The 26,792-nt window shown below is 38.3% G+C and overlaps 1 protein-coding gene across 1 annotated transcript in view; it reads left to right on the forward strand.

Moving 5' to 3' along the window:
• ULK4 (unc-51 like kinase 4) overlaps positions 1-26,792 on the forward strand; it is a 1,503,227-nt gene that overhangs the window by 1,189,748 nt on the left and 286,687 nt on the right. The window contains exon 34 of the mRNA XM_053714343.1: positions 3,195-3,293. Coding sequence (XP_053570318.1) covers positions 3,195-3,293 — 99 coding nt within the window. The remainder of the gene's footprint in view (positions 1-3,194; positions 3,294-26,792) is intronic.

Raw genomic sequence — 26,792 nt, forward strand, 5'->3', positions numbered from 1 at the left:
CATTACTAATACACAACAGCGAAAGTCCAGCACTCGCTTGCAAGCTCTCAGCTAAGATTAAAAGCAAAACTGGAAGAGTTAGTTACCGCATCTGGCCAAATGGACAAGCCCAGGTACCACGTCAATGTCTCTCCCAAAAACCTGGGTGGTCCCTAATACAGCCATACAAATGCAAGCTCTCAATCAAACAAACTGGTCGAGGGTTCACAGACTTATGTAAATAACCCTAGGAATATACAAAACACAGAAAGTAACTGCACTCTCAGACTGGACCTAGGTACCACATCCTATGACCCTGCAACATTCTCACCCTGTGTGCTCAATAGCACTTCAGGAAGCTGTGCTGTCCCCAGACTTTCTCTGGTGTGTTGTATTAATTTATTTTGTTATTTTCCCTATGGGCCCTTGCACCCAGACTTGTCTGGGGTTAACTGCTTTCTGAGAGTGCTATTGAGCACCCCAGGGCTGAGCATGTTGCAGGGTCATAGGATATTTACCTAGTCCAGTCTGAGAGTGCAGTCCCCTTCCATGTTTTGTATATGATTATTTATTAGGTATAGATATATATAGGAATATCTATTTAAAATTCCAAAGAACATATTCTGCTATGTGCAGAACATTGGAATGTTAAATATTTACAGTAAATACATAGTTTAAAACCATTATTAAATATGAATATTGCATACATGTTTTCATCTACTTGACTGCAAAGGGCTCCAATGGCTATGGCTATATATGTATACATATGTATTTATGTGTTTATATGTGTATATTGTGTATGTCTATAAACACATATGTGCACACACAAATAAATAAATATATGTATATGTTTGTATCTCAGTGTTAAAGCCATTTGCCTGCCTTTTTTTTCCTAACACCTGAGACCTCATATCTTTGAGCATATAACTTTTTTGTGCAGTGTTTTTAATAATTTATTTTAGATAGTGTTATTATAAGTGTAACTGTACTTAGTAATGTATTTGTGATGTGTTTCGTGATACTTTTTTATTTTGCAAAACAGTTAGCCAGAGCTCTGAGGTCGCACTATCCCAACGGCCTTTAATACGAGCGCTACATCCGACGCGTACAAACAGCCGTGATAAACCCGATATTGCTTGCATGTAACTGTTAGCGTGCCACTTGTAATCTGGTTCTTGGTTGTATATGAAATAGGCCATAATCTTAGGATCTCTCTACTTAAAGGGACAGTATACACTCATTTTCATATAACTGCATGTAATAGACACTACTATAAAGAATAATATGCACATATACTGATATAAAAATCCAGTATAAAACTGTTTAAAAACTTAGAAGCTGTCACTTTGGCTCTGTTGAAAAGGTAGCTGGAAAGCCCACTGCAAGTGGCAAATAAGATACTCCCCCCCTCCCCCTTCTTTTGCATATGAAAAGACCCTTTACACAAACAGGAGCAAGCTGGAGTAGGTAGTCGAGCGTATTCACATAAAACTTTGGGGCTTGGTTAGGAGTCTGAAAATCAGAGCATTGTTATTTAAAAATAAGCAAAACTATACATTAATTAAAAAAAAAAAACTTTATGGGCTATATAAATAGATTATCTACAAAACATTTATGCAAAGAAAAAATGAGTGTATAATGTCCCTTTAATTATGGTGAAAATTATTCTCAATTAGACCCTCTAAGCCACTTGCTAAAAAATAATAAAGTCCTGGCCGGTATGTGGACCTTGAGATCAAGATTTGAGCACGCTTGGCTTGTGAACATCACTTTATCCTTTTTTTTTTATCTGATTATTTTTTATTCAAATCTTTTATATATAATAAAAAAGATTTGTAACAACACTCCAGATAATTTTGTTATATTGCATCTTAGGACTTTACACATCATTTTGATTTTTATTTAACACTGAAAAATATCTCTTTAGTGTGATTTTGATAATAAGAACAAATGTAAATGGTTGCTAGTATTCTTCTCAGGGGCCATAAAAGGTACTCGTTTGGAAAACTTATAGATAATGTTGAGATATTTGTCACCATTATTATTGTCTTTTTAAGATAAATAGCAGTAATTACACCAATAAGTTTCCAGGGTCAACACCAGGTTTCAGAGCTGTGAGGCACAGTGAAAAATGGTCTTATTCTTTAAAAACAAATAAAACAGTTGTAATTTTGCCAGGAGCCAGTGATCCTTTAAACCTATGGTAGACAAAAGGAATGATAGAAGCTTTACTGTACGCAAAGAATAGGAAAGAAATAAAAACTTTTTTGTGAGTATTTAAATATATAAAGCAAGTCAAAACCTGTTTCACAATGCTGACCAAAATAAAAATTACATATAAAAACGCATATGCATTGTATTATTTTGTTTAATGCGTGCCGTGCCAATTTTGGTTACGGTTCATGCCAAATTAACAGATAAATTAGTGATTTGTAAAAGGACAAAACTGGTTCATATTTAGAAGACCAGGTATTACCTGAACTGGAAGGTTCAGATGTCCAGATTACTGGCTTTCCCACCATGCCACAATACCAGGATATCTTTACCTGATCCACCAAACTGACTGTGTCACTGATGGACCTTGTCACATGGGGATACAGTTGTTGTTTTTTTAAGGATTTGAGATTGGAACCATTGAATAACTTGGAATAACCTATTCCACCGCTCCCTCTGATTTTACAGTATATTTCAGTTTTCCTTACAGTTATGACCTGTACCTTTCTCTTTGGTTTCTAATAAGGGGAACGAGCCAACTTCCTGTTGTGCATCAGGAGAAAGGGGGAGTCATGTCTATACTGCACCATAGCAAATAAGATGCATCACTTATGATTACTTATTTGTCCTCCAGAAAACACTTTGTTCCATATGATCTGCTTTTTTTTAAAGAATAATAGAAGATGTGGGTTTTCACTGACATTTTAATTAGCTCTTTCAGTTTAAGTTACACTAGTAAGATAGAAGATGTATTAACAAACCTGAAAAAAACATTTAGTTAATTAATGACAGCATTTATCTATATTTTAATTGCAAAAGGAGTTCGCCCTTCATATCAGTACAACACATAATGTCTCAGAATATTTTAATTTACTGATAATATTTCTTGTTAACTGAATCAATAGAATCTGGTTTCTTTGTAGAGCATATGCAAATGTTAGTTCTAATAGCAGGAAAATCATATTTTCTACTTAATTTTGTTTTTTTTTTTTCTGTTAAAGAGTCAAAAGTCAGGACAAGGAGGAGACACTCATGTTGCTGAGGACCTACTGGTTACCAATAAACCTCTAACTGACCTAACTAGCCTGCTAATTCAACTGGTAAGAATAATATAGAAGCATATAGTTACTTTATTAACAATTATATCAAGTAATGCACATGTTCATTGTAGGGGAATCCTGATCACATGACTGATCACTAATGCTTTAGCGAGTTGATCATATGATCAGTTGCATAATCAAGGCAACTGATGTCGGACAACAGCAGTACCTGGTAGCCCTCCTTTGAATGGTTTCTAGTGTCTAGTTGAGTCAAACCATGAGACAGTGACACACTGTTTTGAGTGTCTTCTCCAGATCACACTATGGATAATAATTTTTCCACTGTGAAAGGAAGTCATGGATGAAACTGGGTTGTAAGGTGCCTATATAACAACAATCTGGGATTTTTTTCTTCATTACAAACTAATAACTAATTTAATTTATTGATAGAAAATAATTATTGAGGGAAGAAGTATCCCAGTAATCCCTTTGAGAAAAAAGGGTATTTGCATTCTATGGACTCAATGGAAAATAGGACTGGTCTACAAATTGGTCCAAGGCTGCTTTTTATTCCCGGCCCAGACCTTATGGGAATTTATATATATCTGTGTTTAATAGAAAACTGGTAGCATTCAGTCTTGGTAACAAACATTAGTATACATTTCTGTTTTGCATGTTCTTTATAGACCAGCAATGGTGCAATGGTCAGCACATGCTTGCTTAAGAGAGAAGGATATTTAATATTGCAGTTTTATTAAGCCAGGATTTGATTGTGACAGCGATATCTTAAAGGTGTGTTTTGTTCCATATGAATGGCTCTATTTTCTTCTTAAATGGAAAGAGTCCACAGCTGCATTCATTACTTTTGGGGGAAAAAGAACCTGGCCACCAGGAGGAGGCAAAGACACCCCAGCCAAAGGCTTAAATACTCCTCCCACTCCCCTCATCCCCCAGTCATTCTTTGCCTTTCATCCCAGGAGGTTGGCAGAGAAGTGTCAGAAGTTTTTTTTTTATTATTTTATTTTTTCTATTTTAATGTTTCTTATGGAGGGTGCTACTCTTCGACAAGAAACAGGAGTTTTAAGTAGTCCTTTCAGTCTCTCGTGTGAATGCTTGGGTGAAAGTGAGAGTCCAGAGATGTAGTGGGAGCTTCCTCTGCAAACACTATCCCGACTCGTATTCACAGCTCCTTTTCAGTATTTGGCGTTGTCGAACTTCGCTTCGCTACCTGCTGTTCTCTCTCAAGTCCATGGCGGAGGCGATGCTACTATTAGTCACACTTGAAGGGCCATGTTCCTGTTCCACGGCGTGGATTCAGGTAAGTTTCATATACCTTCTCTGATTGCACTGTAACACATTTGTTAGGTAAATTTAGGGGTCTCAATTGGACTCCTTTAGAATCTTGGAATCAAGGGTTAATATCTTCTGAGGGGGATTATTGAACAGGGGGGTTTTAATCATGTTTTTTATTAGGTGATGTAACCTGCTAATGTGTAGTGTTTTTCTGGCTCTTGGCTTGGAACATATTTCAAAGTGAATCGACCCTACGGTTGGGCGCACTTTTTGTTTTTTTGGACTGTACGGTTCACCTGGTGACTGGGCGTTTTACGTCCGTGTCTCCCATTTTCGCATTCCTGTCTGTCTGGTGTCTGAGTAGTAGTCTGCTGCGGTCTGGTTATCAGGAAGTGGTGAGTGCCCCAGTCATTGGGGGTGTCTAGTGCCGTTTTTATTTTGGTTTTATAGTCCACTTTAAGTATCCATCTATGGAGGATACTGATGTTGAATCGGGTCAACTTTCTGGGTCGGACTCCTCGTCCTGTGATGAGTGTGAATCGGACCCTTGGATACAGGTTCATCAGTTATGTTCCTCAGGCCGTTCTAGAGCTCCTTGTTCCTCGAGCTCGGGGATTCAAGAAACTGGTGAGCCTTTTGCCTCGGGGGGCCCTGTCCTCCGGGAGGCGAGTTCCCTACCGCTCCCTTCTAATACTACACATGTGGGAAACCTAATTTATGTCCTTCCTTTCTCGGATGGGAGTCTGTTTATTTGTGTTTGTGCTTGTGCCCGATCATCCCAGGTCTACCGGTTTTGGGTGGGCCTATACAGTTCCCTGCGGGTGTAGCTGTTCCTGAGTGTTGTGCCTTTCTTTACAGAATAGCACGTCTTCGCGTTTTACTCAGACACTTCTTTGAGTTTTTAGAGGATCCTATCCTTAACGGATACAGGAATCTGCAGTCTTCTACTTCAAATGGCTCACCTCAGACATTAGACATGAGGGAATGACGTAATTTCCAAATTGTCTGATTATTGAGATCTTTCCCAGTTTTTGGTTGGAAGATCAGGGTTCCGTTTGGCTGGTCCTGTGGGTATGCCTGCTTTCTTCCTGGGCGTTAACCTACGGGTTGCCTTATATTTTCTTTTATCTGATTAGGATGTCTTTTACTTTCGATTATGTTTCCTTCGGGAACTTCTGGGATCGATTCTCTCTGGTTGCTTCTTCGGAAATTTGTTAAGGACATGAAAACTTTGCTTTATAAGTATTTCTATCTCAAATTTTATTTTATTTTCCAATTTATTAACCTCTTCTATGATCAATAATATTAACTCAGAAGAGCCCTTATTTAGAATTGAGCTCCATTCCCTGCACATTTCTACACTCTGCTTACCGATGGTTGGTATATTTTTAACCCTAAATCCCCTAGGGATGTATTTATTGCGATAATACCCTGACAAATATGTTCAAATGATATTCTATTTTCCTTTTTCATAATTTCAACAACTTATGATAGTTTTTATAGTGGTAAACCCCCTCAACTCACTCAAGGTCAGCCACCACACATCCTATCAACGTCTTTATCTGTGAATACAAAGGAATCGTGTTTAACTTTATCATCCTTGTAAATATTGTCCATAGGTGGTACAATTTCAGCCGTCTTCATAATGACCACAGTCTAAAAAAAACAATGTGATGAAAAATACTTTAAATTCCACAATTGTAGCTAATCACATCCAGATTTCAAAAGTATAGGGTGCAACATCCATGTATCAAAATACCAAGTCAGATCCAGAAAGATATGTACATCCATTAATATGTCCAAATGCCGGGGTGCTCTTAGTAAATTATATAATCAATCTCAAAAGAAAAGCACTGGCCAGTCTTGCATACAAAAATTTTAACGTTTAAAGTTTAAAAAAACTGAATATCGTTTCATTAACTTATAACATTAACCTTTGTCAAAAGCAAAAAAGATTCAGCAGTAGCATCTAAAAACATAAAACATTCACATTGTTGGTACCTTTTATATGTACGTAGCATATGTTAACTGACTGCATCAATGCCGATTCTGTCCCCTAATGTTGACGTCATCAGCTGTGGCACTATGAAGAAAAACTTGATATATGACTCCCATATTCTTCTATGAATGGGTATGATATGATATAATAGTGGACAATATGGGGACTGGAGTAATGAAATATATAGTGATGTTATGGGATTGAAAGGAGTTGAATTTGAACTGTCCTATTTGATCATGGATGTTAAAAATTGTGTTTAATCTGATCTTTTAATTGCTGGGTGTTAAGGATTCTGTATTATGCTTCATTTTATATACTAAAGAGTATTGTAGCATACAATATCCATACTGTATTCTTTTAATTTTTAATATCATTCTATGTTGACCACTTATGCTTGTATTATATATGATAGATGTCATGTGTATAGTAGGAACTTGTGGTTATAATTTGCATGTATGTTTGTTCTAGGCTATAGTCACAAGTATGGGATTGGTGGCTGGCACTTTGTAATTAGCCCCCCTGCAAAATATTACAGTGAGAGTGTGCTGATGATGTCAGCATTAGGGGACAGAATCTGTGTGGATGCTGTAGGGGGATGAGGTCAGGTTATCATGTGCTACTTACATATAAAAGGTACCAACAATGTGACGTTTTATGTTTATAGGTTTTATTACTGAATCTTTCTCCAACATAGGTGTGTCCGGTCCACGGCGTCATCCTTACTTGTGGGATATTCTCTTCCCCCAACAGGAAATGGCAAAGAGCCCAGCAAAGCTGGTCACATGATCCCTCCTAGGCTCCGCCTTCCCCAGTCATTCTCTTTGCCGTTGTACAGGCAACATCTCCACGGAGATGGCTTAGAGTTTTTTTGGTGTTTAAATGTAGTTTTTATTCTTCAATCAAGAGTTTGTTATTTTAAAATAGTGCTGGTATGTACTATTTACTCTGAAACAGAAAAGAGATGAAGATTTCTGTTTGTAAGAGGAAAATGATTTTAGCAACCGTTACTAAAATCGATGGCTGTTTCCACACAGGACTGTTGAGAGGAATTAACTTCAGTTGGGGGAAACAGTGAGCAGACTTTTGCTGCTTGAGGTATGACACATTTCTAACAAGACTGATAATGCTGGAAAGCTGTCATTTTCCCTATGGGATCCGGTAAGCCATTTTTATTAAATAAGAATAAAGGGCTTCACAAGGGCTTTAAAGACTGGTAGACATTTTTCTGGGCTAAAACGATTGATTTATAAGCATTTTTAATAGATTATAGCTTTGAGGAGTTATTTTAATCTTGGGAATTATGTTAAATAACCGGCAGGCACTGTATTGGACACCTTTTTCACTGGGGGCCTTCTCTAATCATAGGCAGAGCCTCATTTTCGCGCCACTAATGCGCAGTTGTTTTTGGGAAGCAAGGCATGCAGATGCATGTGTGAGGAGCTCAGATACATAGAAAAAGCTTACTGAAGGCGTCATTTGGTATCGTATTCCCCTCTGGGCTTGGTTGGGTCTCAGCAAAGCAGATACCAGGGACTGTTATAGGGGTTAATATAAAAACGGCTCCGGTTCCCGTTATTTTAAGAGTTAAAGCTTTCAAATTTGGTGTGCAATACTTTTAAGGCCTTTAAGACACTGTGGTGAAATTTTGGTGAATTTTTGAACAATTCCTTCATACTTTTTCACATATTCAGTAATAAAGTGTGTTCCAGTTTAAAATTTAAAGTGACAGTAACGGTTTTATTTTAAAACGTTTTTTGTACTTTGTTATCAAGTTTATGCCTGTTTAACATGTCTGAACTATCAGATAGACTATGTTCTGTATGTGAGGAAGCCAAGGTTCCTTCTCATTTAAATAGATGTGATGTATGTGACAAACAATTTAGAGAAAATGATGCCCAAGATGAATTCCTCAAGTGAGGGGAGTAAGCATGGTACTGCATCATCCCCCTCCTTCGTCTACGCCAGTCTTGCCCCACAAGGAGGCCCTAGTACATCTAGTGCGCCAATACACCTTACTATGCAACAATTAACGGCTGTAATGGATAATTCTATCAAAAACATTTTAGCCAAAATGCCCACTTATCAGCGAAAGCGCGACTGCTACTGTTTTAGAAAATACCGATGAGCTGAGGACGCTGATGATAATGGTTTCTGACATGCCCCTACACCAGTCTGAGGGGACCAGGGAGGTTTTGTCTGAGGGCAGTGGCGGCTGGAGACTTTTGAAGATGGGGGAGCACTAGCCCCGCCCCTCAGATGGCTCCGCCCATTTTATTGTGTTTATGTGTGTTTATATATTTAACAACATATCTAAGAAATCCCCAAGTTAGGTATAGCGCTGGCACACTTACAAATCAGTTTAGACATACATACTGACAGGAGACCTGGTCTACACACAGACCCAACATTAGCAAGGAGACTACTATGAGCAGAAGTAGTATCACCAAAACAATCAACCAGCCCTTATACACACACACACACACACACAATACTAGATTCACATAAATTGTTATGCATAGCACTACAGCATGAAAAGTTTTATATTAGGAAAATTCAGGAAAACTATTATATATATATATATATATATATATATATATATATATATATATATATATATATATATATTCATAGAAAGCTATAATATGATTATTATGGGTATGCTGTAAAATTGCATCTGAAAGAATGAAGCCATAGGCATACATATATGTCCATTTTGTAAATAAGTACACTTTTACAATGAGTAGGAGATAGTTGCACTTGAACTACAATTCTGTAAGGATTTTTAACTTTGCAATTAATCACTGTAGCACTGTGCCAGTGAAAGTGTGCTTTTCCAGCAATGGATTTATACATAATATTCATTAAAAAATAAAATGCAAACACGTAAGTATAATTAGGTAGGGGCACTTAAAAAGTAATGAATCCAATATACTAGCCCATAAAAAGTCATATAGTTTTATCTATAATACACACTGCACAGGACAATAGTATAGTCTTAAAAACAATGGGCGTTTTATATTTTTTTTAGTATATTATCATATTAGTTGTATATACAACTTTTTAGACAAATCAAATGTAGTTTTCTAAAGTATTTCACACACACACACACATATATATAAATTATGCGTGTGTGCAATGAATAACATTAACAGGGTAGAAAGGTGAAGGGGCAAGAAAAAACAAAAAAAAATGGTAGACATACTGTGTAACTTACTGTTGTCTTCCGCCCTCTGTCTAGTCACAACATATTAAAATGTCAAGAAAGCTGAAATGAAAGGCTGATCTTTCCTCCCACAGTTCATTCATTGAAAATTCCCAGCTTGGCTGTGGAAATCAAGATACGGTTTTAGAAGGGATAAAAAAATTACAAAGAGGATAAATTTAAAGCAATTTCTTTAGCTCAGAGCCTCAGAGTGGATTATCAATAAAACCAAAACTCATTAAATTGTAAACATGAACACCCCTTCATAATCAGAGGATAGAAGCCAAGTATTGTTGCAAATTATTGTCGAATAGAATTTAATTTTCCCCTGTAGCCATGCTGATATTTTTACCATGAGTTCCTCTATGTTATTATCGGCTGCTGTACCCAGACCACTGTATATTTCACACGAGTGATTGATTACTTTGAAAATATGTGTAGCATGCCCTTACTTTGCCTCCTTCCTTCACCTTGCCTGAACTGTCGCCATCCGTCATGCAGCAACTATCAGGGACACTCACACACACATGTCCACACGCCGGCTGCTGTACCTGCCTGCTGCCGCGCCTGACCACCTCTTACTGTGCATTGTGCAGACAAAATTGCATCATGCCTGGGTGGGCAGGCAGGGCAGAGCTGGGAGCTGGCTGGTGGTCTGTAATAGTGGACCGGAGTTATCCACAACCACATACAGTGTCAGTTCACATATTGCAGGAGGCAGGGGCATCCGGCTATGCCAGGCCATGACTTACCGTTACCAGCTCCGTTACCGACTGTGACTCAATCCCACACTGACTCCTCCACTGCACTGATACAGTCACTGTAATGAGCAATTGCAAGTTAAATTTAGTACATTTTTTATACCTGGCTGCCATGTGTGCTGTGACTGGGGCTTACACGGAGCACACAACCCCCTCTGTAGAATACTGCCTCTGAGCGTCGCAGCTAACACAGGCAGCTAAATAAAAAGTGAAGCATTAAAAAAAGTGCTCCCCTGCTGCCCGCCCATAGCAATGAGCCAAATCGCACACTGAAGATTGTGCGATAATGAAAGGTATCGGCTCAGTTATGGGGCGAGCAGCAGGCACATTGAAAAAATCTGCTAAGGGCTAAGGCAGGCTATACCTCTCTTACCGCACGTGCGGTAGAGAGGTATAGAGATATATAAAAGGGAATTTTTTGTTAATTTTATTAAACTGTGCAGTAGACAGGAACATTTTTTGGCTAAATAAATATAATTTTTTCAAATAGGGGGGCTATTGGAAAAATTATATTTATTCAGCCCAAAAAATTAATTTTCTTTCTTTTTTCTTTTTTCTCCAGGGGGGGCCCAGGGGGGCACGTGCGATTGTGCACATATGGAGGAGCCCCCACTGTCTGAGGGAGAAATTTCAGATTCAGGGAAAATTTCTCAACAAGCTGAACCTGATGTGATTACATTCAAATATAAATTGGAACATCTCCGCGCTCTGCTTAAGGAGGGTGTTATCTACTCTGGATGATTGTGACAATTTGGTCATTCCAGAGAAGTTATAGTAAGATGGACAAGTTCCTAGAGGTCCCGGGGCCCCCCGAAGCTTTTCCTATACCCAAGCGGGTGGCGGGACATTGTAAACAAAGAATGGGAAAGGCCCGGCATACCTTTTTGTCCCTCCCCCTATATTTAAGAAATTGTTTCCTATGGTCGACCCCAGAAAGGACTTATGGCAGACAGTCCCCAAGGTCGAGGGGGCGGTTTTCTACTCTAAACAAACGCACTACTATCCCTATAGAAGATAGTTGTGCTTTCAAAGATCCTAATGGATAAAAATTAGAGGGTTTGCTTAAAAGGATGTTTGTTCAGCAAGGTTACCTTCTACAACCAATTTCATGCATTGTTCCTGTCACTACAGCAGCGTGTTTCTGGTTCGATGAACTAGAAAAAGTCGCTCAATAAGATTCTTCTTATGAGGAGATTATGGACAGAATTCATGCTCTTAAATTGGCTAACTCTTTTACTTTAGACGCCACTTTGCAATTGCTAGATTAGCGGGCGAAAAATTCGGGGGTTTGCTATTGTGGCGCGCAGAGCGCTTTGGCTAAAATCTTGGTCAGCGGATGCGTCTTCCAAGAACAAATTGCTTAACATACCTTTCAAGGGGAAAACGCTGTTTGGCCCTGACTTGAAAGAGATTATTTCAGATATCACTGGGGGGTAAGGACCACGCCCCTTCCTCAGGATAGGTCTTTAAGGCTAAAAATAAACCAAATTTTCGTCCCTTTCGCAGAAACGGACCAGCTCCAAGTTCTACATCCTCTAAGCAAGAGGGTAATACTTCTCAAACCAAGCCAGCCTGGAGGCCAATGCAAGGCTGGAACAGAGGTAAGCAGGCCAAGAAACCTGCCACTGCTACCAAGACAGCATGAGATGTTGGCCCCCGATCCGGGACCGGATTTGGTGGGGGGGCAGACTTTCTCTCTTCGCTCAGGCTTGGGCAAGAGATGTTCTGGATCCTTGGGCGCTAGAAATAGTCTCCAAGGTTATCTCTGGAATTCAAGGAGCTACCCCCCAGGGGGAGTTCCACAGGTCTCAATTGTCTTCAGACCACATAAAAAGACAGGCATTCTTACATTGTGTAGAAGACCTGTTAAAAATGGGAGTGATTCATCCTGTTCCATTAGGAGAACAAGGGATGGGATTCTACTCCAATCTGTTCATAGTTCCCAAAAAAGAGGGAACATTCAGACCAATCTTAGATCTCAAGATCCTAAACAAATTTCTCAAGGTTCCATCGTTCAAAATGGAAACACTTCGGACAATTCTTCCTACCATCCAGGAAGGTCAATTCATGACCACGGTGGATTTAAAGGATGCGTATCTACATATTCCTATCCACCAAGGAACATCATCGGTTCCTAAGGTTCGCCTTTCTGGACAAGCATTACCATTTTGTGGCACTTCCATTCGGATTAGCCACTGCTCCAAGAATTTTCACAAAGGTACTAGGGTCCCCTTCTAGCGGTGCTAAGACAAGGGGCATTGCAGTAGTACCTTACTTGGACAACATACTGACATTGTCCTGGCCTTTCTCAGATCTCACGGGTGGAAAGTGAACGTAGAAAAAAGTTCTCTATCTCCGTCAACAAGAGTTCCCTTCTTGGGAACAATAATAGACTCCTTAGAAATGAGGATTTTTCTGACAGAGGGCCAGAAAATCAAAACTTCTAAGCTCTTGTCAAGTACTTCATTCTGTTCTTCTTCCTTCCATAGCGCAGTGCATGGAAGTAATAGGTTTGATGGTCGCGGCAATGGACATAGTTCCTTTTGCGGAGAATTCATCTAAGACCATTACAACTGTGCATGCTCAGTCAGTGGAATGGGGATTATACAGACTTGTCTCCGACGATACAAGTAGATCCAGAGGACCAGAGATTCACTCCGTTGGTGGCTGACCCTGGACAACCTGTCACAAGGGATGAGCTTCCGCAGACCAGAGTGGGTCATTGTCACGACCGACGCCAGTCTGGTGGGCTGGGGCGCGGTCTGGGAACCCCTGAAAGCTCAGGGTCTTTGGTCTCGGGAAGAATCTCTTCTCCCGATAAATATTCTGGAACTGAGAGCGATATTCAATGCTCTCAAGGCTTGGCCTCAGCTAGCAAGGCCAAATTCATACGGTTTTCAATCAGACAACATTGACGGACTGTTGCGTATATCACCATCAGGGGGAACAAGGAGTTCCCTGGCGATGGAAGAAGTGACCAAAATTATTCAATGGGCGGAGACTCACTCCTGCCACTTGTCCTGCAATCCACATCCCAGGAGTGAAAATTGGGAAGCGGATTTTCTGAGTCGTCAGACATTTCATCCGGGGGAGTGGGAACTCCATCCGGAAATCTTTGCCCAAATAATTCAATTGTGGGGCATTCCAGACATGGATCTGATGGCGTCTCGTCAGAACTTCAAGGTTCCTTGCTACGGGTCCAGATCCAGGGATCCCAAGGCGGACTCTAGTGGATGCACTAGTAGCACCTTGGAGCTTCAACCTAGCTTATGTTTTCCCACCGTTTCCTCTCATTCCCAGGCTGGTAGCCAGGATCAAACAGGAGAGGGTATCGGTGATCTTGATAGCTCCGGCGTGGCCACGCAGGACTTGGTATGCAGATCTGGTGAATATGTCATCGGCTCCACCATGGAAGCTACCTTTGAGACAGGACCTTCTTGTTCAAGGTCCGTTCGAACATCCGAATCTGGCCTCACTCCAACTGACTGCTTGGAGATTGAACGCTTGAATTTATCAAAGCGAGGGTTCTCAGATTCTGTCATTGATACTCTTGTTCAGGCCAGAAAGCCTGTAACTAGAAAAATCTACCATAAAATATGGAAAAAATATATCTGTTGGTGTGAATCTAAAGGATTCCCATGGAACAAGATAAAAATTCCTAAGATTCTATCCTTTCTTCAGAAGGTTTGGAGAAAGGATTATCTGCAAGTTCTTTGAAGGGACAGATTTCTGCTTTATCTGTTTTACTTCACAAAAAGCTGGCGGCTGTGCCAGATGTTCAAGCTTTTGTTCAGGCTCTGGTTAGAATCAAGCCTGTTTACAAACCTTTGACTCCTCCTTGGAGTCTTAATTTAGTTCTTTCAGTTCTTCAGGGGGTTCCGTTTGAACCCCCTACATTCCGTTGATATCAAGTTATTATCTTGGAAAGTTTTGTTTTTTGGTTGCAATTTCTTCTGCTAGAAGAGTTTCAGAGTTATCTGCTCTGCAGTGTTCTCCTCCTTATCTGGTGTTCCATGCAGATAAGGTGGTTTTGCGTACTAAACCTGGTTTTCTTCCCGAAAGTTGTTTCTAACAAAAATATTAACCAGGAGATAGTCGTGCCTTCTTTGTGTCCGAATCCAGTTTCAAAGAAGGAACGTTTGTTGCACAATTTGGGATGTAGTTCGTGCTCTAAAATTCTATTTAGAGGCTACAAAGGATTTCAGACAAACATCTTCTTTGTTTGTTGTTTATTCTGGTAAAAGGAGAGGTCAAAAAGCAACTTCTACCTCTCTCTTTTTTGGCTTAAAAGCATCATCAGATTGGCTTATGAGACTGCCGGACGGCAGCCTCCTGAAAGAATCACAGCTCATTCCACTAGGGCCGTGGCTTCCACATGGGCCCTTCAAGAACGGGCTTCTGTTGATCAGATATGTAAGGCAGCGACTTGGTCTTCACTGCACACTTTTACTAAATTTTACAAATTTGATACTTTTGCTTCTTCTGAGGCTATTTTTGGGGAGAAAGGTTTTGCAAGCCGTGGTGCCTTCCATCTAGGTGACCTGATTTGCTCCCTCCCATCATCCGTGTCCTAAAGCTTTGGTATTGGTTCCCACAAGTAAGGATGACGCCGTGGACCGGACACACCTATGTTGGAGAAAACAGAATTTATGTTTACCTGATAAATTACTTTCTCCAACGGTGTGTCCGGTCCACGGCACCGCCCTGGTTTTTTAATCAGGTCTGATGATTTTATTTTCTCTAACTACAGTCACCACGGTATCATATGATTTCTCCTATGCAAATATTCCTCCTTTACGTCGGTCGAATGACTGGGGAAGGCGGAGCCTAGGAGGGATCATGTGACCAGCTTTGCTGGGCTCTTTGCCATTTCCTGTTGGGGAAGAGAATATCCCACAAGTAAGGATGACGCCGTGGGACCGGACACACCGTTGGAGAAAGTAATTTATCAGGTAAACATAAATTCTGTTTTTTTTGCATTTGACAAAGGTGCCGTAATAGCTCAGAAACGTTTATTCAGCTTTTTAAACTTGTTCATTAAACATTATATATGCAAGACCGGCGAGTGCTTTTCTTTTGGGGTAAGTAACTTAGAAAGTTGTTTAAAATGACATGCTCTATCTGTATCACAAAAGAAAAGAAAAAAAGGGTTTCATATCCCTTTTAAGTTTTACCTCTACAAGCCGACCAAGATCTAATATTACGTGAATATAATGCAAGAATAAATTCTTGTGTTATGGTTCGGAATAAAAGTGATTTTATTAGTACATTATCAATATGCATGTGCATTTTTCTGTATTCAACATTCGTTTTAGAAACAAATGCCAAATATGCCATTCAGCTCTTTGTGGTGCCGGAGTTATTTGTATCAAAGTGTAACACACAAATATCACAGATTCACAGATCTGGTGCTGAAAAGTGCTGAATGCCTCTGATATTTGTTTCTCAAATGCCTAATAACAAAAAATGCACCATATGTGACTAATAGAAAATGTTGTAGTATTGGAGGGTTTATTTTGTTTTCAGGAAACCAACCAGTTTTTGTCCAATCATTGCACCCTTTTCTGATTTAAAGGAACATTGTAGTGTAAAATTCATCTTCTAACTTGTTAAATGCTCTTACAGAAAATTTGAGCCTCCCATGCATTTTTTATGTTTATATTTCTCAATCTAGAAACCCTTTTGAAGATTTAAAGTAATGTATCTACAACCCCTTTGGCAACGGGAGAGATTTACTTATACTGTCACTCATGCTTTTACCTTTCCATTTAGAGGCTGTCAAGTAAAAAAAAAATGTATTTATTTTATGAAGATAGCATTTAAAAGGATATTGTACTGTCAATTTTTTCTCCACTTTAATGTGTTATCAATTATCTGTTTTAATCACTGGAGGGTATCCAACTGTTTTATAAATATAAACTTTATTTTGTTATTTGAAATAGCTAATTTTTCCCATCTAACCTACCACATAAACAGAGAATATGAATACTTTAGTATTATTTATAGAAATGCTACGTAATGAAGAGACAGCAAGCAGCAATCAAGTTCTCAGTAGGAAAGTGTAAGATATAGGTGATACAGTTTTCCCTTTCAATTGCTATCTTTAAGTATTGGTCATTGTGTATAAACAAGATAAGGAGGCCTTAATTTTTAGAGAGAGAGATTTTAAGGTCTGATAGTTCATACAGGCTCAGCCCATTTATATGTGTATGCTCTTAAGAACTATGGATTGAGGCTTTAGTCATCTAAAACAGCTGTTTCAAATACAAACATGAACATGAATGAACAATTTACCATACATTAAATATTCTGCAGCTACTGTACTGTAATACATATTAAGGGAAATCAATTATACAGTACAATGCCCCTTTAAGATTTAAACCTTAGCTTATAACATTTGTTTGCAATATTTTGTATACAGATTTAACCCTATTCTAGTAAACAATATTTCCCAGAATCCATCTTGCTCCTCAGATCTTTCCACTGAATGATTCACTTGCCAATAACGGGAGTGCTGTCTTTCTATACGTTGTTGAGGGAATTTAAACTCCAAAACTGCCCCAAAGGTCTCACTAATGCAACTTGACAGCTCTGAACTTTAATGTTATTAGTTAATGAAAGCTATTACCGCTGATCTCCTTTCATCTGACTTTTAATATTACTGCTGAATTGACATTAAAAGACTTTCGTGTTGGAGCTTATGTTTCCAGTTTAAAAGGTTGGACAAAGTTTAATGAAAAAGAAGCTACAGAATTTAACAGCACACACTGCTTTGCTAATTAATTTTCTTAAAAAAAAATAATTAATTCTGTTTTATTTCTTGTTATTTCTCCTACTCTTATACATTGTTTAAATTTTCCAGGTATGTTCCGTTTGATGTGTTCTATAAAGGATATTTCTAGTGTAAAATAAATTATTTTAATTTCTTTAACTCATTTAAAAGATGTAATCCTAGAGAACCCTCATTCTGCTCCAGATGAAGATAATAGTAAGTTATTTGACATTTTCAACATACATACATGTCTGTTCCTGATTGGGTAACTAGCTCTATCCTTTATTTTTTACATTAGGATGTCGCTTTAAAAGGACATTAAACACTTTTGGCAAAACTGATGTTTCTCTCTCACACTCCCTAGATACCAAAATGCAAATTCTGTATCCCTCAAATGCTGCAAATTAGTAAAGGGACCAAGGTAATCAGTGGAGTGTCCCAGGGAATCAGAACTGGGCCCTTTTCTTTTTAATATTTTTATTAATGACTTGGAGCAAGGATTAAATAGCAACATCTTTATTTTTACAGATGATACAAAGTTGTGTAAGGTTTATTAGGTCAGTGCAGGAGGAAATTGCTTTAACATGCGGATCTACAAAAATTAGAAGAATGGGCAGGTAAATGAAAAATGAGATTTAATAAAGGAAAAATGTAAAGTTTCTACATTTTGGAAGTAAACCAAGCAACCTATTATTTTAAATTGCCACTAGACTTAGCAAAAACAGAGGAGGAAAGGAATTTGGGTGTACTTATAGATAAAAAGCTAAAAAAGGGTGTGCACAATGCAGGGCAGCGGTTTCTAAGGATAATACAATTCTAGCATGAATTAAAAGATGCATTGATGCAAGAGAGGAAAGCATAATTCTGTGACGATATAAATCCCTGGTAAGAACCCCACCTTGAGTATGGAGGGCAGTTCTGGGGAACAATCTCTAAAAAAAGACATTTCAGAGTTAAAAAAAAGTTCTGCGAAGGGCCACAAAACTAATAAGTGGAATGGGAATTTAAACTATTAGGAGATGTTAGCCAAAATGTGTCTGTTTTCTCTAGAAAAATGGCACTTAAGAGATGATATATTATTTTATAGAAAAATGTTCAAGGCCCATATACAAAGATGGTGGAATCGCTGTTTATTCCGATAAAATTGTTTGTGACAAGAGGTAACAGTTTAAGGCTGGGAGAAAAGGAAATTTAATCTTCAGCAACGTAAACGTTCTTTCACTGTTAGAGCAATCCAATTGTGGAACTCATTGCCGAAGGAGGTAGTGAATGCCAATACCTTAGATACATTTAAAAATGGCTTACATATATTTCTGTTCTAGAAACAAAATTCAGGGATATGATTGCTTGTGTTAAATGTGTAACCTTTTTAATGGGATTAAATTATGCTCAATTGGAGCTTTAATTGTAAATCAGATAGGATCTGTATAAGTGGAGCTTGATGGACTTCTGTCTTCTTTCTACCTCATCTACTATGTTACTATATATGTCTCTAGTGATAAGTAACACCTTGAGATTTTTTTTTTATTTCAAATGTTTTTTAACAATAATACACAAATGAGAAACATATTCGCACACACTCACACTCTTACACTTAAAACAGTACTATATGAATAATAATAAAGTAATTACACAACTCCTAGTTATAACTTTATAGCAGAAGATCAAAAATTAATATTAAAGGCACCTGATATTGGAATGTAAAATGACAAGCATCAGATTTAATATTGTCACTGTTTGCCCTCCCTGCTAGGTTCAAAATGGATTAAAACTTTTATGAAAAATGATAGGCAAAGTGGTGAGGTCGCCCCTTTTGAAAATAAGAACCACAGAAAGAAGGGTAGGGAAAAGAGTAAATAGACTGATGCTTGACATTGTAAAATAGTAGATATAGGTACACATTTGTAGAACAGAAAAAAAGAACCCATAATTAAACAGGTTGTGGTCTACTCTCCCAGAAAAAATCGACTTGGGAGAAGAATTCACGTCTGCCCATGTGAGTGTACAATAGTCCCTAGTCAAGATATTGCGTAATTCTACAAAATTAAGCCATTGGTTGTACATAGGAGATCTATGTTGTTTCCAGAGTTGTGCTATTATTCATTTTGCACAATTATTGATTATTTTAAATAAAATTTGGGAATCTTTGCCTCCTCCTAGTGGACTCTTGGGAATCACTCTTCCTTACCACTAGGAGGAGGCAAAGATTTCCAACCCCAAGAGCTCTATAAAACCCCTCCTATCTCACATATACCTCAGTCTAAACATATAGCCAAGCAATATGAGGTAAGAAAAAACGAACTAGAGCCATAAAAGGAGCATGGAAAAAAGAAGTACTAAAGAAAATGCTCAACCCAAAAACAAAGGGTGGGGTCTTGTGACTCTCACCACCATAAAAAAAATGAATGGATTAGGTAAGCATAAATATGTTTTCTTTCATATGGATGGTGAGAGTCCACGATCCATTACTCCTGGGAACTAATAACCAAGCTGTGGAGTCCATGAGTAATAACACAAAGGGAGAGGATTTAAAAAAACATATTTTTTTACTGAGAAAATAAATCCACAATCCCAAAAATCAAGCTGAGGTAACTACCTACCAGCCTTTTCTACCAAAGACTGCCTCAGAAGAAGCAAAAACATCAAAATGGTATAATTTTGTAAAAGTATGCAAAGAAGATTAAGTAGCTGCCTTGCAAAATTTGGTCAATCGAAGCCTCATTCCTTCCCAAGTAGCGGCGACTCACCTCGTAGAATGAACAGTAATTTGTAGCAGTGGAGGCTGACCTGCCTCCAAGTAAGCATTGTGAAAACATTGCACACGCATATCTTGTAAAAATGCTTGTGAAAATGCGGCCCCCTGCACATTTGCGGCGTATTGGCCGCTAGCAGAAGAGTATCAATCATTCAGATTTGTATCAGTTTGCCACCTAAAAGTTGGTGGAGAAGTTATGAAGCAGCGGTCGTACAACTGCTGCTTCTTAACTTATGTTTCAGGTGATCCTAAAACTTTGGGCGTATGAAAGCAGCATCCGCTGCTTGTTAAATCTACCCACCATATCCGAAGCCCTAGATAATGCTCAGCAGTGTGAAATAATGCACACACAAAAACTAACAGTTATAAGGGAATTTAGTGCTTTAAAACTGACATGTGCAAAGACCGAGAACATACGTGTGCTAACCCGACGTGCGTAATCCCCAGCTGAATCGCAAAAAAAGATCTAAACAGACGTGCGCAACCCAGACGAGTATAAACCCGAAGACCGGACATACAAAAATTTAATCTAATCAGGCCAATAACCCTGTGCGCACAAAACAGCAAGGGGGAATAATTTATAAATTATGTCAAACAGGGCATTTATATTAAAATTTTATATATATATATAAACAATTAAAAAATTATACTTACCAACAGACACTCGGTCGACCAGCAAACAACCAGTAGGAAAGCCAAACCAGTACTGAAACATATCAGCAGAGGCTATGCAATAGGATTATATTGTAGATCTATAGAAGGAGGCAAAAGACAAGTCCCTGCAACCAATTATGGGAGGGTCCTGGTGACAGATTTCCCATTGAGACGAAAGAGGAGCCACAAACCCCATATACATCCCTCTAACAAGCACTGTACTTTGAGGGGAAATCGGGACTCAATATAGACTGAGAACCCTCTCTCTGAAGAATCAAATGCACATCTTCATTCTTCAACCACCTCCAGCAGAGGCAAAGTAAAGACTGAGGTACATGTGAGGTAGGAGGGTTTTTATAGAGCTCTTGGGGTTTGGGAATCTTTGCCTCCTCGTAGTAGTAAACAAGTGTAATTCCCAGGAGTAATGATTCATGGACTCTCACCACCTGTATGAAAGAATGGTATATATGATCTATGAAAACAGACAGCTTTGCAATATTTCACCAAGCTTTAGTTCAGAATATCCTGTTACTTGCTTCCTGCAGACTGGCAAGCTATAACAACCCCTTATTAACTGTAGCACACATTTCATAGCACATTTTCTTCTTTATTATTTAATTCAAAAATATTCTTTGCAGAAATATGATTCATCAAACACCCCTTCCTTCTTATATTTTGTTGGTGTGCTATTTTTCTCCCTGTGAAACTTCATGATAATGTTACAGTTCTCACCAACACAGTTGTCATTTTCTATTAAATGTGTTTTTTGTATAACCTCATTAATGGGCTATAGCAAGTGTGCCCTGGGGATATTTCAGACAGTTTCATTGTTGCTCTAAAATTAGAAAGCCCTATAAAAACTATTGCAAGATAAAACAAATGTCACTTCTGCTTCAAAGATCACATACTGCTCTAGCAATTGGTTTCATTACATGAAAACTGACGACTTGGTTTCATGCTAAAAGCATTGTTTTTGTTCAGCTAATCTTTAAATCTTGCAATGTTTAATACTTGTCTATTGTGGTTTGATTCATGATATTTATGTTACACTTCAGTACCAATCACATAATCTGACATGCAGTACATCTTCCCATACACAGCAGTTCTTTGTTTTTACATTATAATATACATGAGATATAAGAATTACGGAAAACAAATAAGCACCAGTGATTCTGAACCACAGCTATTAGAAGAGGTTGCCACACAGAATAGAGATGTAAAGGGACATAAATGTGTGTGTGGGGGATATATTTTGAAATTGCTAGCATATAACTATGTTTTAAGCTCTGAAAAGAGGCTACAAACACATAGTTAAAAGCAGGTCCCCGCAAAGAACTACTGAGAGCTAGCTGAAACACATCTGGCAAGCCAATGACAACAAGCATATGTGCATAGTCACCAGCAGTCAGCTAGCTCCCAGTAGTGCATTGCTGCTTTTGAGCCTATCTAGGTATGCTTTTTAACATAGGATACCAAGAGAAAAAAGTAAATTTCATAATAAAGTTTGAATTTTTACTTTCATATCTCTTTAAGGACATATTATACTCAAAATTAATGCATAATCAGAGCATTTCAGGTTTGATTAGAATAATATTTGCAGTCCACATATATTAGAAAAAAATAGATCTGGTAACATTTTTAATGCGCTATAGAGTATCAAACTGTGTATGGTGTACACCTGCGTGCGCAACTTGCGTCTCCTCACAGAGCCTGTGGTGACATGAATCATACTGGTGATGATGCAGTAAGATTTATTGCTGGCTATCAGGTGCCATCTACCATGCAGGCTGATGAGGCGTAACAATGTATGTTCTATATGTTGTGTGCAGTGCACCGTTATAGCTATCAGGGAAACAACGGCAGCTTTTACTAAAAAAGCATTTTGCAAAACAAATCTTTATTGAAATGCAGTTTAGACAAGGATTTCCCTTTAAAGGACCATTAAATACCGAAGAAATACATAATTAATTCATGCATAATAGAAAGACAATGCAATGGGCCGCTAACTCTGAATTTCTGAGAATTTTCTGTTTTTCCAAACCCTGTATCATGTTCACAGCCATTCACAAACACATATATACTGTGAACTCTTGTACATACTCAGTAGGGACAGGTGCCCTCAGAAAGTGTGCATATAAACACTGTGCACATTTTGATCATGTAAGTGAATTGGAACATTTTTTAAAATGACATGCTGTATCTGAATACAGTGGTATCATTTGTATGTGTTATTACTCACATTGTATAATTGTGCCCACATATGCTTACGCCATTATATAATTTTTTAGGGGTTATGTAAGTATAAATTAAACTTTCATATTTAACAAAAAAACATTCTTGGTCTCCTTGGTTGAAACACTTTCCCTTAGTATGAGAACATACAGAGATAATCTCATGAGCCTGCACATCTGTTAGTGTGATTATGTGTGTGTAGCTATGTTATAAAAGCAACCTGTAGAGGGGGCTTTAAAGTGAATTAAGTTCAGCCACTATGTGTTTAAAACCCTATCAGTTAGATTACGAGTTTTTGCGTTAGGCTTAAAAAGCAGCGTTAGCTGGTCCTAAAACTGCCTTTTAACGCCCCGCTGGTCTTACACGAGTCTTGCAGGTGTACCGCTCACTTTTTTTGGCCAGACTTGGAAATACCCGCAAATCAACTTACGTAAATTGCGTATCCTCTTTTTTCAATGGGACTTGCATAGCGCCGGGTATTACGAGTCTGCCCAAAAAGTGAGCGCTAGACCCTCTCCTGTCATGACTGGTACCCCGCATTTTTAAAGTCAGTAGTTAAGAGTTTTACACTACAACGCCGTAGCATAAAAACTCTTAAACTAAAGTGCTAAAAAGTACACTAACACCCATAAACTACCTATTAACCCCTAAACCGAGACCCTCCCACATCGCAAACACTAAACAGAAATTTTTAAACCCCTAATCTGCCGAACCCGGACATCGAAGCCACTATAATAAATATATTAACCCCTAAACCACCAGACTCCCCGCCTCGCAAACACTAGTTAAATATTATTAACCCCTAATCTGCAGTCCCCCTAACATCTGCGGCCGCACTATATTAAAGTTATTAACCCCTAAATCTAAGTTTATCCCTTAGCACCCCCTAACTTAATATAATTAAAAGAAATCTAACAAAAAATTCATATCATTAACTAAATTATCCTATTTAAAACTAAATACCTTGTAAAATAAACCCTAAGATAGCTACAATATAACTAATAGTTACATTGTAGCTACTTAGGATATATTTTAATTTTACAGGCAAGTTTTGTATTTATTTTAACTAGTATAATAGTTACTAAATAGTTATTAACTATTAAATAACTACCTAGCTAAAATAAATACAAAAGTACCTGTAAAATAAAACCTAACCTAAGTTACAATTACACCTAACACTACACTATAATTAAATAAATTAACTAAATTAAATACAATTAACTAAATTACATACAATTACCTAAATGAAATTAAATTAGCTAAAGTACAAAAAACCCCCCACTAAATTACAGAAAATAATAAACAAATTACAGATATTTAAACTAATTACACCTAATCTAATAGCCCTATTAAAATAAAAAAGCCCCCCAAAATAAAAAAAACCCCTAGCCTAAACTAAACTACCATAGCCCTTAAAAGGGCCTTTTGCGGGGCATTGCCCCAAAGTAATCAGCTCTTTTACCTGTAAAAAAAAAATAAAAATACAAACAACCCCCCCAAAAGTAAAGCCCCCACCACCCACACAACCAACCCCCCAAATAAAAACCTATCTAAAAAAACCTAAGTCCCCATTGCCCTGAAAAGGGCATTTGGATGGAAGTTAACGCTTTTTGCCGCCCAAAGTCCCTAACCTAAAAATAAAACCCACCCAATACACCCTTAAAAAACCTAACACTAACCCCCTGAAGATCGACTTACCGGGAGACATCTTCATCCAAGCCAGGCGAAGTGGTCCTCCAGACGGGCAGAAGTCTTCATCCAAGCCGGGCAGAAGTGGTCCTCCAGACGGGCAGAAGTCTTCATCCAGACGGCATCTTCTATCTTCATACCATCCGGCGGCGAAGCGGTGTCCATCTTCAAGACATCCGACGCGGAGCATCCTCTTCATCCGACGACTAACACAGAATGAAGGTACCTTTAAGTGATGTCATCCAAGATGGCGTCCCTTAGATTCCGATTGGCTGATAGAATTATATCAGCCAATCGGAATTAAGGTAGAAAAAATCCTATTGGCTGATGCAATCAGCCAATAGGATTGAAGTTAAATCCTATTGGCTGATTCCAATCAGCCAATAGGATGAGCTCGCATTCTTTTGGCTGTTCCAATCAGCCAATAGAATGCGAGCTCAATCCTATTGGCTGATCTTGGATGACGTCACTTAAAGGTACCTTCATTCTGTGTTAGTCGTCGGATGAAGAGGATGCTCCGTGTTGGATGTCTTGAAGATGGACCCGCTCCGCGCCGGATGGATGAAGATAGAGTGTTAGGTTTTTTAAGGGTGTATTGGGTGGGTTTTATTTTTAGGTTAGGGACTTTGTGCAGGCAAAAGAGCTAACTGCCCTTTTAAGGGCAATGCCCATCCAAATGCCTTTTTCAGGGCAATGGGGGAGCTTAGTTTTTTTTTAGATAGGTTTTTATTTGGGGGGTTTGTTGTGTGGGTGGTGGGTTTTACTGTTGGGGGGGGTGGGTTGTTTGTATTTTTTTACAGGTAAAAGAGCCTGATTACTTTGGGGCAATGCCCCGCAAAAGGCCCTTTTAAGGGCTATGGTAGTTTAGTTTAGGCTAGGGTTTTTTTTATTTGGGGGGGCTTTTTTATTTTAATAGGGCTATTAGATTAGGTGTAATTAGTTTAAATTTCTGTAATGTGTTTATTTTCTGTAATTTAGTGTTTGTGTTTTTTTTGTACTTTAGCTATTTAATTTAGGTAATTGTATGTAATTTATTTAATTGTATTTAATTTATTTAATTTATTTAATTATAGTGTAGTGTTAGGTGTTATTGTAACTTAGGTTAGGTTTTATTTTACAGGTACTTTTGTATTTATTTTAGCTAGGTAGTTATTAAATAGTTTAATAACTATTTAGTAACTATTCTACCTAGTTAAAATAAATACAAACTTGCCTGTAAAATAAAAATAAACCCTAAGCTAGATACAATGTAACTATTAGTTATATTGTAGCTAGCTTAGGGTTTATTTACAGGTAAGTATTTAGTTTTAAATTGGAATAATTTAGTTAATGATAGGAATTTTATTTTGATTTATTTAAATTATATTTAAGTTAGGGGGGTGTTAGGGTTAGGGTAGACTTAGGTTTAGGGGTTAATAACTTTAGTATAGTGGGCGGCGACGTTGGGGCAGCAGATTAGGGGTTAATAAATATAATGTAGGTGGTCGGCGATGTTGGGGGGCAGCAGATTAGGGGTTCATAAGTATAAGTAGGTGGGCGGCGGTGTCCGGAGCGGCAGATTAGGGGTTAATAATATAATGCAGGTGGCGGCAATGTCGGGGATGGCAGATTAGGGGTTTAATAAGTGTAAGATTAGGGGTGTTTAGACTCGGGGTTCATGTTAGGGTGTTAGGTGTAAACATACATTTTATTTTCCCATAGGAATCAATGGGGCTGCGTTAGGGAGTTTTACGCTGCTTTTTTGGCAGGTGTTAGACTTTTTTTCAGCCTGCTCTCCCCGTTGATTCCTAGGGGGAAATCGTGCACGAGCACGTTACACCAGCTCACCGCTGATTTAAGCAGCGCTGGTATTGGAGTACGGTAATGAGCAAAATTTTGCTCAACGCTCACTTCTTATCTTTTTAACAACGGATTTGTAAAAACCAGTAATACCAGCACTGTAGGTAAGTGAGCGGCCGAGGGAATACTGCTTGTTAGCACCGCACAGCCTCTACACAAAACTCGTAATCTAGGTGTATGGTTTTTACCACAGAGTAAAAACCATAGGCTTCTGTTAAGTTAGAAGTACTGTTAAAGGGACAGTCTAGTCCAAATTAAACTTTCATGATTCAGATAGGGGCATGCCATTTTACAACTTTCTATTTACTTTTATAATCAAATTTGCTTTGTTTTTTAGTTATTCTTAGTTGAAAAGCTAAACCT

The sequence above is a fragment of the Bombina bombina genome, chromosome 5 (genome assembly GCF_027579735.1).
Source record: "Bombina bombina isolate aBomBom1 chromosome 5, aBomBom1.pri, whole genome shotgun sequence".
NCBI classification, from domain to species: Eukaryota; Metazoa; Chordata; class Amphibia; order Anura; family Bombinatoridae; genus Bombina; species Bombina bombina.